General features: G+C 37.0%; 1 protein-coding gene across 3 annotated transcripts in view; it reads left to right on the top strand.

The window, feature by feature from the left end:
- Positions 1 to 11,502, top strand: part of WDR37 (WD repeat domain 37) — a 48,440-nt gene extending 36,938 nt beyond the window's left edge. For all 3 annotated transcript variants that reach the window (XM_032982673.2, XM_032982675.2, XM_032982676.2), the window contains 3 exons: positions 5,403 to 5,537; positions 6,204 to 6,318; positions 8,314 to 11,502. In XM_032982673.2, the coding sequence (XP_032838564.2) occupies positions 5,403 to 5,537; positions 6,204 to 6,318; positions 8,314 to 8,445 (382 nt within the window). In that variant the 3' untranslated portion in view covers positions 8,446 to 11,502. The remainder of the gene's footprint in view (positions 1 to 5,402; positions 5,538 to 6,203; positions 6,319 to 8,313) is intronic.
- The last annotated feature ends 959 nt before the right edge of the window (positions 11,503 to 12,461 follow it).

Genomic DNA, 12,461 nt, shown 5'->3' with positions numbered 1-12,461 from the left:
TACGGCTTTAGCTTCTTTGTGAATCTGTTTCAGGACGGACTGGAGCTCGCATGTTTTACATGCCTTCAGCTCATCCTAATTATCTGTCTTTGCTCTCTTGCACAACTTGGAATACCCTCATTTTCTATTCTAACCTTCCCCCAGCCCAAAAGTGTCATGGAGTTGTTGAAGTGCTGAAAAAGCAATTTGAAAGATCATATTCTTTGATAGTTTTGGTTCCTTTACATTCTTGAACCTTTTGTGGTGTCATTGGTGAACCTCTTCATGGTAAAAATTGCTTCCTAATTTATAAAGAAATATAAAGAATTGAATAAACTACTCCTTAAGCTGTAACAGTAAGTGTTTAAAATTAAAGGCCAAAAGAAAAAAAAAAATCCTTTAGATGTTTTATTTTGGGGAATGGGGTATGTAACACAAAGTTTGACTATACTCAATGTTAGCCATTAGAGTTGTGTCAGTCACTTTAAAAAAGATGTAGGCAATAAATAGGTGTCCAGTTGTTTGAGTGCTTTAAGCTTTGCTACGATAGATGGAGAGAATCTTAATTCATGCATTAAAAAGTGCTATGAGTTTTTTCAACGGCCCCACAGAAGGGCGTAGCCAAAGGGCTTTTCTTTGTATCCGGTTGAGCAGAGCATAACATTTTATAGTGTGTTGTCATTCTAAAGCTTATATAACATATACAGCAATACTGCAGGGATAAATGGACCTTTTTTATCCCATCATAAATGTAATGGAATTGATTTTTAAAATATCTGCACCTTAACTAATTTGCTAACTTGCCATTGAGTAATTCTCATAAAAGCTAGTTATTGTTTTCAGTCCTGTGTTATTTTATTATTTTAAGATTGATAGTGAGAAAATGAGATAATGGCGACTTTCTGTGTTAATTGTTTCATGGTTTGTTCCTACCTTTTCTCAAGTTGGGGGAAGAAGCTCTGCTGATATTTGTAGATAAATCCACAACAGAGTTTGGCAACTGTATGTGTAGCTCTTCCTGGAATCATGTGCTTTTAGCACTTCTAAAACTTGAATGCACAGTCAAATGTGGAGGTATTGGTGTGCTCCTTACCTGGGACTCCCATGGCCTGTGCCATCACCCTTTAAGATGGGCAAACTGTTGCCCATAGCTGGAGGTTTTAAACCCAGGTTGTGGCTTCCCCCAGGCTGCAGACTGCTCTGTGTGGGGATACACTTTATTGCCCTAAAAGAAATGAAACTCTTGTGCAGGAAATGCTGTCCCAAAGAGAACTTACTTAGGTTTTGTTCCTGAATTTTACTACTTAAAATGAGAGGCATATCTGAACACTCAGATATTGCTGTTTAACTATAATTTGGTGTACACTGAATGAATTTATCTGAAAGCTCTGTTTTAGAGCATTTTCTTCAGAACTTCATCCCACACACAGATAAATGCTTATGAGTATATGCCTTTTCACAGGTGCAAAAACATACTGTATCCTAGTGTTCAACAGTAAATCCCAGTATAGGTTGCAAATCAGAATGGAAAGAGCAGTGTTAACTTTTTTTTGGTGCATTGCCAATAAGGGTTCTGCATCAGCATTTCATGGTCCAACATTTTCAACATCTCTTTTTTTTTTTTTTTTTTCTTTTTTTTTTTTTTTTTTTTTTCTTTTTCCCCATGTGTGAAATTTCAGCAGATTGTTATGCAAAACAGTTTTGTGTCTCAGTGTGACTGGGGAGACAGCTGTTCGGCCTAATGAGGAGTGCTAGCACTACAGTATTTCTGTTGATTGAGACCCACGGAGGGAGCAGGATGTTCGAGGCCAGTCAGCGGTGTGTGGTGAGGAAGTGCCACGCTGTCAGCTGGAAGTACACGCTCGGCTGCTCCCTATGACAAGATAAATGAGTTTTACTGGGGTTTGGCGGAGGCTGAAGCTTTCCTGGAGAATAGTTGTAGCGCACCAAACTCCCTATGGGACCCACGGTTTGAAGTGTCATAAGACTGCTTCCTCTTTGCCACGTTTTTTTTTTTATGTCCTACAATACCTGTCATCTTTTTGAGTTATTAAAAACCTAATGTCTTCTAGCATTCCATTAACACAGAAGCTGATGATCTTTTGTTGACACTTTTTATTAATTTAGCCAAGGGCATGTTAACTACAGTTTTAGCTGAGTTAGAACAAACTGAAGACTAGTATAAACAGCAAGAAAAAGTAGCCATGTGAAAATACAGGAAAAAGTCTTTTAATTTTTGTGATAATGGGTTAGGGAGGCAATACTTTTGAAAGGTTATTTGTGTATTGGCTGCTTTGCCAACTTCTTTCTTCCCACACAGACCTTGCTTCCCTTTCTTCTCACCTTCCCCCTTTAATTGGGCTGAAATCCTGTTTTAGTTTATAAGTAGGTAGTAGTCTTTCTTCTTATTGCTACTTTGTCTTAAGTTAAAAACCCAACTAACCAACCAAACAAAAAAAAACCCCTCAAACAAACCAAAAATGAGATGAGATATATCTGTCTCACCTTAAGAGATGCCCCCCAGATAACCCTCCCCAGAGTTGTCAGTTTTGTGAGAATGATACTGCTTTTGGACTTTCTAGGCTTGGTATTAAGTTACTTAAAACTTACAGCCTTCCAGTCTTATTTTGAAAATGAAGTATCTTTGAGAATTGAATTGAGTGTATATATAGGTTCCCCTAGCAGAGTAATGTTTTAATGTTTCTTTTTTTTTTTTTTTTTAAGCATAATATCTAGTACTGCTATGCAGTATATTCATATCCTGCTTGCTTTGAAACTGTGACCAAAATGTTTGATCATAAACAGTGTGTTCAGTAAAAAGTGGTTTTATACCTAGCCTTTAAATTCAAAGCTCCTGATGAAAAAGCTGTTATTGTAGTCACATGTGCTTGCAAATACTGCGTCTCCCAGCCTGCAGTGCTTTACAGGAATGAACTGCTGGGAGAGTAGGCAGAGGACTCAGACCACTAAACACCTTTAAAGATGTCACTGAGAACAGCCCGGCAGCCTTCCCTTTGCCTGTCACTTGCCCAGTCGCCAGAGCTCACTACAGCAGAACTTCATTTCATTTTTATTTTACAAACTTATTCTTAGTATCCCCAGTAATATCTGAATATGTAAACTGAAAACAATACAGAACATGATGTTGTTTTCTTTTGAGAGTCTTTTTGGTTTCACAGGAGCATTAAGGGTCTAGCTAACTGAGAGCTGGCATTCTGTTTTCATGGCAATAGTTTTGAATGTTCTCACTTGAAAAATGATAAATATAAGAAAGAGAAAACTTTGTGTTCAAAGAAATGTAACTATGTTTGACAGGGATAAGTGATAAAGGAGAACCAATATGAGATCAAAGAAGCTGGAAAGCTGTTTAAAGTTATAAGCAAAAAAAAAAAAAATTCTGCATACAAAATTGGAGAGTTATTTTAAGTCAGTTTCACAACATATTCCAGCTGTAATTGGAATAAAATGTATGATGGGAAAACAGATTTATGTGTTGTCAGCAGAATACTAAAATGCTGTATATTCACTCACCTGGAGCTTTTCTATGACTTGAATTCCTCATACTGTTGTGTACAAGCAAGTCTGCCAATGTGTGTGCAAAGTATGGATATTTAATAGTGAATTTTAAACTTAAAAATATTGTTACAAATGAGTTACAGCAGTATAGAGTTCAGTGAAAGTCTGAAACATTTTACTGAGGTATTTTGCAGCTTATATAAAGGACCAGTGAGGAGAGAAATGGAGACGGTAAATTTAATGGAGGTCAGGCTGGTGTAAGACAAGTTTGGTGCTAAGAATTTACCAACCCTATTATGCAGTAACTTGATTACGTGAATGAGTTTTCTTCCCAAATGTGAGGGTGCCTGATGAAAGAGACTTACCAGTTGTGGCATTAATGTCTGTTTTAACTTCTTGACTTTTGGTTCATAAAGTCCAGAAGATAAGGTGAAGACCTCCTGATTCTTACTGTAATCATCTCCCTGGTAGCTTAGCTGCACTCTCATAATGCATTAAGAAACTTGGTATCATGAATAAAGTGGGCCTTCATCCTAATTAAAACTTAATTTGACGTCAGTTTAAATTAAGAGGTTTTTCGTAAACTGGTCCATTGTGACCTGGCTAGTGCTAATCTCAATCAGCAGTTTACATAGGACATGAATTCAAATATCTGCAGAACAACCAAAGTGACAGTAACAACAGACAACTTTAAATTAAAATTACTAAATTCTAAGAAATTGATGTGCATGACCCAAATTACAAGGTAGGTCATTAAATCAAATCTGTGGAAACAGAGTTGAGAAGCGTTTCCTAATGATCATAGGGAGAGACAAAAATGCTTCGTTAGTACATTCTGTGGGCAGAAAATAACTGGCTTTGAGTTGGGAATTCATGTGGTATTGAAATTAAAATAGTAGTACAAAACCTAATTAGTGTGAAATAATAGGTAAAAGATGTAAAAATCAGCTCTTCATCATGAGAACCGTTCATTTAAGCTCAGCATTATGCTGTTCACTGAAAATGTAAAATGCAAAGATAATAAAATTCTAAAATAAAATTCTATCATCTCTTCTGAAAGTAATATGTTGCACTTCCAATTGCTAGAAATATTCTTGGAAGCCTTTCTGGCTGCCCTTGTGCATTTGTAGATATAATGGGTAAAATTTTAAGAACTGTCTGGTTATGCTTCTTACCACTACCATGTGCCATTTTTTAACCTGACTCTCAGACTTCAGTTAATTGTAAAATAGGAATAGAAATCACAGTTAGAAAGTATTAGATTGCTGTAGCTATTGCTAGTGGAGTCATACTGGAAGGTCTGTGTATGTATTACATCATGCTTAGATGCATGTACAAAACAGCTTTAGCTGCATCTTGGATAGATATTTTGGATCTCCTCGGTGTCTGTGCTGTGAATGACAAAGGCCTGGGGTAGTCTACAGATGCCTTCGGATAGAAAGTGAAAGAACTTGACTACTAGTCTCAAAACACTCGAGAGGAAGAATTGTACTGTATGCTAGTTATTCAGTTTTCGTTGTCTGATAAGCCTACTGGATATTAATACAGAACTTCAAAGGTGAATTAAGGTTTCAAGACTGGATGTTTAGCTAACGTTAGGATCAGTGGAATATGAGATGCCTGCAGCATGACTTTCCACTGCCGGGCTTCTTTTTCTTAGCACTTGGGCCAGTCAAGCCCTGTATACCTTAAATGACACAGCTGCTTGTAAGAATATTTTTTTATTCTAAAATACCCACTTGGAGTTTTAATATTTCAAGTTACTTTGGTTTAAAAAAAAAAAAAAAAAAGGCAAATTACATGTTTTAAAGGAAACACAGAAGCAGAAAATAGAACTTTAAATTAGATGCTAGTTTAATATAGGCCTTTAGAGCTTGACACCTTTCTTTTTACTCCTGATTGTTTAGCACTGTAACATCTGCAGTTTTCACTGTGGGAGACAATGTTGTTTCTGGTAGTGATGACCGTACTGTAAAAGTTTGGGATTTGAAAAACATGAGGTCTCCTATTGCAACAATCCGTACAGATTCCGCAGTCAACAGGTAAGCAGATCTCCAAGTTACTATTTTTTGTAATTCACGGTTTCTTAATTCTTAATTTTTTTCATGCATCAGAATGGTTCAGAGCTGCGCCAAGGAGGTTTAGACTGGACATTAGGAAGCATTTCTTGACCAAGAAGGTGGTCAGATATTGCAACAGGCTTCATAGAGAGGTGGTTGATGGCCCAAGCCTGTTAGTGTTTGAGGCATTTAGTCAATGCCCTTAACAACATGCTTTAACTTGGTCAGACAGTTGGACTAGATGATCATTGCGGGTCCCTTCCAACTGAAATAGTCTATTCTATAAATTCACTGAATATACATTTAGTATTAGTAACTAAAATTAAAGTTGAGACCTGAGAGATTTTGAAAAAGTTCTGAGGTGGTTTTATAAAATGCAGGTGTAGGCAACATTAATTTTCAGGAAATACATAGTATTGCTTTTCTTGAGATTGATTTTATACAGGTTGCAGATGTTAAAGATGTTTGAGCATCTACTACAACAAGATACACCTTAATGGTTTAATGCTTCTTTCTTTTTTCATTTGTGAATTCTAATCAGGAAAAATTCAGCTGTGTCACTTCCCGTGAGCTTAAACTTGTACTGTCAAGTTCTATTTGCCTTGCTTACTGTTTTGTACATAACCTACTTTTGTCTCTTCTGTGCAGGATTAACGTATGTGTAGGCCAAAGAATCATCGCCCTTCCACATGACAACCGACAGGTTAGATTATTTGACATGTCAGGAGTACGATTAGCACGCCTCCCTCGCAGTAATAGACAGGTAACTGAATACTTACAGCCTTAAAGTATGTATGTTCTTTCATACAAGGTTAGAAGTAGGATTTTGTCTCTCTAGTTTAAAAGCTGAACAAATCCTGAAAGACACTTGTCTATACAAATACGCTGTTGTTAGTTATTGAATATGACCAACATGGAAATAAGTGACATGTTTTGATTTTTTTAATTGGAATTTGAAATGATGTTTCAAGTGGATTTCATCATGATTTTTCTCCTTACTTAAGGTGAAACTAACACCTGCCTTCTCTATGAAATGGAAAAAAATGTGTAGGAGCAGTTAAAATGTGTTTTAATGTCTTGATGTGAAAAGTGACTGAGTTTTAAATGTTTGGGGTTTTTTCAATTACACAGTGTTTAATTTGTTATATAAAGAAACATAAAAAGAAAAAAGTGGCGGTCAGTTTTGTGAGCTCACTCTGTATGATTTGGTGATAAATTTTATTTTTTTCCTTCTGTGCTTATGCACATACATTCTTGATGTTTGGTACTATGTACTAAACCATCCTTGCTGCAGCCATCAAGTTCTGTGCATCTGTGGTGATATTTGGCATGACAAGCATCTCTAATGGAGCAAATTGACTAAGTGAAATTAATTGGATTATGCCACTTCAGCAGGCTATTTTGGGTGGATTTATCAGCTCTTGACAGAGTTTAGGAAGGGGTTTTAAGACTTATTTAGCCTTTTAGTCTTTTTCTATATTGGGTTTTTTTAGTTTATTGTTTAGTCTTCGATTTTTCTTTTTTTTTTTTTTTTCTTTTTCCTTAATATTTCCATTCAGGCTGGCACTACTGAAATCATGGCAATTTTTTTTTTTTTTTTTTTTTTTTTTTCCTTTTAAACTTAAATGTTGGTCAGAATCCTCCTTGGGGCAGTTTTGCAACTATTGAACAATAGATAAGGCATTGCCTTTCCTCAGTATGACAATCTTCCTGCTGTAGTATTATGCTTTCTGAATTATGAACGTGATGGGCACTTAATCTTGCAGGTTTATAACAAAGTAGTTGCCAGGAAGTAGTTCCCTATTTTAAGATTGCTTTTATAAATAAAAATGCTAAAATCAAAATTCAATTTGCTTTTGTAAATAAAAAGTAATTGGATAGCAAACATACCTTGGAAAACTCAAAAAGTTTTTGTATGCTTCTGTCATTATGGATCTGGTGCTGGTATTAAGGGGTCTCACTGTTATAAAGATTCTTACCTTGCAGATGAAAGTAACAATGACCTTTAGGATTCTCAAGTACTGCTTGTAAAAACTAATGTGAGCATTAGCCTGTTGGCATTTTGAGTTGCGCTAACTTGTTGACTGTCTTAGTTTGGGCTGAAATAGAGTTAATATTCCTTTTCAGGGACTAGATGAGTGCTGTGTTTTGGATTTAGCTTTGGGTTTGGTATGGGAAGAATGCTGATAGCACACTGATGTTTTCAGCTGCTACCGAGACTTCAAGGACTCTCCGACTCCCCATGTCCTGCCCGTGCGCAAGGGCACAGGGAGCAGGGAGGGAGCACGGCCACAGCACCTGACCCGAACTGGCCAGTGAAATATTCCATATCATGGAACATCATGCTCACTGTATAAAGGAGGGGTGGCTGGGAAGGAGCTCTCTCTCTCTCTCTCACTTCCAGGATTGCGACTGTGGGATCTTGGTATCTCGGGGTCACTGGCCCGGAACGGGCTGGATATTGGTTAGCGGGTGGTGAGCAATTACGCTGTACATTGCCTGTTTATATATTTCTTTTTGTTTTCCCCCCATCATCGTTATTGTTTTCGTTTTATTGCCATTATTAAACTGTTCCTATCTCAGCCTGCGAGTCTCCCTTCACCCCTCTAATCCCCATCCCCCATTCCCAGGTGGGGAGGGGGAAGGGAGGGTGATTAGCTGCAGGGGTTGGTTGCCGATCAGGCCCAAACCACAACATTGACATAAAAGCTTTCAAAATCCATTGGGAGTAATACTGCCATCTCTCGAACTGTCACAGGGCCACAGAAGAATGGTATGCTGCTCAGCATGGAGTGAGGACCATCCAATATGTAACCTCTTCACATGTGGATTTGATCGTCAGGCTATTGGTTGGAACATCAACATCCCTGCTTTGTTACAAGAAAAATGAAATGCTGGAAGAATTTTTGCATTTTATGTTGCCATGGACTTCTACACCTCCGCAGACTTTTCTGAACACTGGTCTGCTGTCACTGTAAAAGCTCTTCCTTAAGTGGAGACTTTAGCAAATGTTGTTCTTGTTACCACATTGTGCACAGTTTGCATGAATTGTACAGAAAATGTGATTTTTTTAAAATTAGTTTGTCTTGTGTATGAACTTTTATATTTTGGCATCCACTGGTCAATATGTTCACTGTTGCATAGAGCACATAAGTGTTCATAAGTTATTTAGCATTTACTAGTTACACAGTAGGGCATTACATTTGTGACATAAATGTGAAACTTATGTAACTAATGTAGAGAATGTATAGCAGTCTGTTACGTTTTTCCATGACTCTACATATCTGCCTTGTGTTAAAAAGAATCTGCAGGGCTAAAACTTTGAAATGAAGTGTGAATTTCACTAGTTGTTTGATTGTAAACATTTTCCTGTTTGCATCTCATTTGGAATACTTTTTTTAGTGCTGCAGGATAGTGCAACTTCAACTCCATTTTTGTTCCAGTTACTGGAGAAATAGAAGATTTGAGAAGGAAAATGCAAGAAGGAAAATGTAGTGAGTACAGACTGACAGGTTTATTTGGAATGCTTTTTGTACTTTTGAAAAAGAAAAATATTCATTCAGCCCTTCTTATATAAAGTGATTCTAAAATCTCATGGCATTTCATATAAGCAAAAATTCAGAATATTACGATTCTAATCACTGAAATTAGTCAAGCAAATTTTGAAGCACTTTAGTTTATAGCTATTGTTATAAACCATTTATGAAAGTTTGACTTTACCAGTGAATGTGAGCTGACCTTTGTAAGAAGGATTGCTTCTTTTTGGTGATCTGCCCAGAAAGGAAATAGGTTTTTTGGGAGTTTCTTTGTTTTGGTTTGGTTTGGGGTTTTTTTTTGTTGTTTTGTTTTAAATATACCTACAGTGAGCATACTTTTGATTGTGTTCACTTCCCATATTTTTATTTTGAGCCAGCAATATAAAGTAAATGAGTACTACCTCAAAAATGAATGTTGGTCAAGATGCATTGAATCTCTCTGTAGCCTAGAAAAAAGCACTTTTGGTCTCTGGCTGAAGTACTATCTCTGATATGAGAGGAAAGACAATCATACTAAATGTGATCCTTAAGATAAGTAACACTTAAAGCTAATGGAGCAATACGATCAGTAAACATCATCTGTCACCTTTCTGTTCTCAGCCATGGCAAGGGCTGCTGCAGTCCCTATTCTGTTCCAAAAGGGGCTAATTAACATAGGTCTCCCTTCTTTCTCCCAGATGATCTCTCTCTGGTTTTGCTCCTCACTGTGCTTAGCCCTTTTTGCACTGGCAGTTGGGTGTTACACCACAGCTGCTGATTATGTGTCAATGCAGGTGGCAGCTGATGTCTTCAAAAGAACAAAGCTTCAGACACTTCTTTTTAGCTGAAGGGAGATATTGCCCCGAACTGTCTGACATATCACGGTAGAAGATGAAGGGTAAGGGTAGGCCAAGGGTGCACTCTTATAATGGGAGTCATGGAGTTTGTGGTGGGATGGCATAAGTTAAGTATTATGAACTTTTTATCTCATGATTATGATTTTGTGAAACTATAGCTGTGCTCGTGTCCTCTACAGCACTGTTTATAATGACATTAAGACAGGTGTGTTAACTGGTTCTCCTGTAACTAACATATAATGGCATTGGAGTGCAATGGGATGGGATGATGAATGCATCATTGAGTAATTGTAGGGAAACTGAGGTCCTAGACATAGTTTTGGAGTGTAACGTTAAGGAAGCTCAAGATATTTAATGGATAATGTATGTAGTGTCTTTATAGTACGGGTCATCATAGTAGCTTGATCCCTTGGGGTTGTTTTGTTGTTGTTTGGGGTTGTTTTGTTTTTTTTTTTTTTTGAGATGCAAGATATATGCAGAATTGTACTGAAGTAATATTAAAATACCAAAACTAGTGCAGTTGGAGAAAGCAGCTGCAGAATTTTAAGTATGATAACAATGGTTAAAGGATGGTGTCAAAGTTTAATTTCAATTTTTTTTTTTTCCCCCCAGAGTTTTTAAGTCCTGGGTAAAGCCATTTGGTGTTGGGTTGCTGGTTTTACTCTTTAAAAAAAGGCTTTTATTTGGTAACAGAATTTTACGTAGTTTGATATTTAAAGAGAAAAATGTCTCTCCAGCCAGTAGAAGCAGTTTCTCCAGCATTACCTGCATGCAGTATCTTGAGCAATGACTATCCTTTTATTACCTGAGGTGGGGGAGTGTGTCACTGGTTCTGGTCCTGCTAAACTAAATAGCCTGTTTAAGCTTTTCTAATGCATATGTAATACAGGACCACTAGATTCTATGCAGTTTAATCATCATTGCTGAAAACTTTTTATATCACCAGAGGGACCATCCTCTGGCACCAGGAATGGGATGATTACACACTTTCACTTTGAAAAAAATCAACCAAACAAGGTGCTAGAGCCATGTTCTTATGAGCAGGCTAATACTTAAATCAGCTAAACACTTAACTATCACTTAGCTTAATTTTATATACTGTACCGAAGGTTAAGCCAAGTCTGCCATTCCCCTTGAAGCAAATCACACATGAGAGGTGGTAGTGAATAATACTACGTTGACTAAATAAGTGGAAGATATTTCATGGCTTTGAGTGTTTTAAAGAGTGCTTTTCAGCACTGAACAATGTCCAGCATTTCATAAAATGGAGAAGAGTTGCAGTTACAGTTTCAGTATTGCGCAGAATTTCACAGAAAACTCATCACTGGGCAAAATCAAGCTTTTATGTCTTTCTCTCAAGCAATGCACATTGGTTTTTGCAAAGTTTGTGTATACAGTCAGAAAGATCTGGAATGAAACATCTTATTTGTTGCCTAAATCTGTGAAAACTACCTTTTTGGAAGAAAAATTTCTAAGTTATGTGGAACCACTTTTTATTATTCTGCTAATTTGTTTTTAGATGTAAAATGTTTTTCTTCATTATAATTCAAAATGCATTAAAATATTCAACAATTTTTTTTTGTAAGTTGCTGTTCTTCTCTGTTGCATTAAGGTTTCTATTAATCTCAGCATTTTACTTTGTTAGTCGTCAAAGGATCTTCCTAGCCACTTTCCACTCTTTTCTACTCAAAAATTTGTTTCCACAGCATTGATAGGCACAATGTCTCCCTTACAGTAGGACTTTTGTAGTGCAAATGGTCATGCTGCCACTAAAGTATATAGACTGAAAAAGGTGCTCAGACCTGCATTTATACTGTCTTCTCCAGTTTTGTATGGAAAAAACTTTGTAATTCCATTTTGTTATGGAGATTATACAAAAATCTTCATGGGGACTTTTCACAGTGCTCTATAAATTGGTGCTTTAAATGAAGTCTAAATCATATTTGATATGTTTAGAATACAGTGGAAGTATTGCAAAATTTCCCTGGTGGAGGAATCTCGCCATCAGTTTTTCTGTAGGTTAAAATAAAGGTTGTTGGGTTGTTGCACCCATATTATTAAAACCAAAGCTTTGCAGTGTTGCAGTAAATCCCAGAAAGCTCAGTGTCATAGTAAGCCATGCCACTGAGTTTTGGATGCCTTGGCGGAGTGCTGCCCCACCAGTGTCTGAGTGCAGTGCCTTATGCATCACATATTTTCCTTCAGCGTGCTTTAGGATCCCTTACTGCCACATTTTGAATCCTCAAGAGCTAACGCTCTGGAAAATTATTACTAATCAGTGTCACTGGTGATACGGACCAGAAATAAAAGACCGAAGTTACAAGGTGGCACAACTGACATGACTGCTGGGTTGAGGTAGAACGGCAGACTCCAGGTTTTAGTGGATTTTAATTGAGGGATTTAAATAAAGTCAGGGTTTATTTCAACTTCTTTGAACTTGTGATGCGTGTAACTTCCTTAAATCTTCTAATGACCTAAGTTCTATACACTAAACAGGCCATTTCTGTTTGTATTTTGTGGGGGGAGAGGAAGAT

Source organism: Tyto alba, unplaced genomic scaffold (genome assembly GCF_018691265.1).
Source record: "Tyto alba isolate M040663 unplaced genomic scaffold, T.alba_DEE_v4.0 Super-Scaffold_38, whole genome shotgun sequence".
Lineage (NCBI taxonomy): Eukaryota > Metazoa > Chordata > Aves > Strigiformes > Tytonidae > Tyto > Tyto alba.
This window is presented reverse-complemented; position numbering and strand designations above follow the sequence as displayed.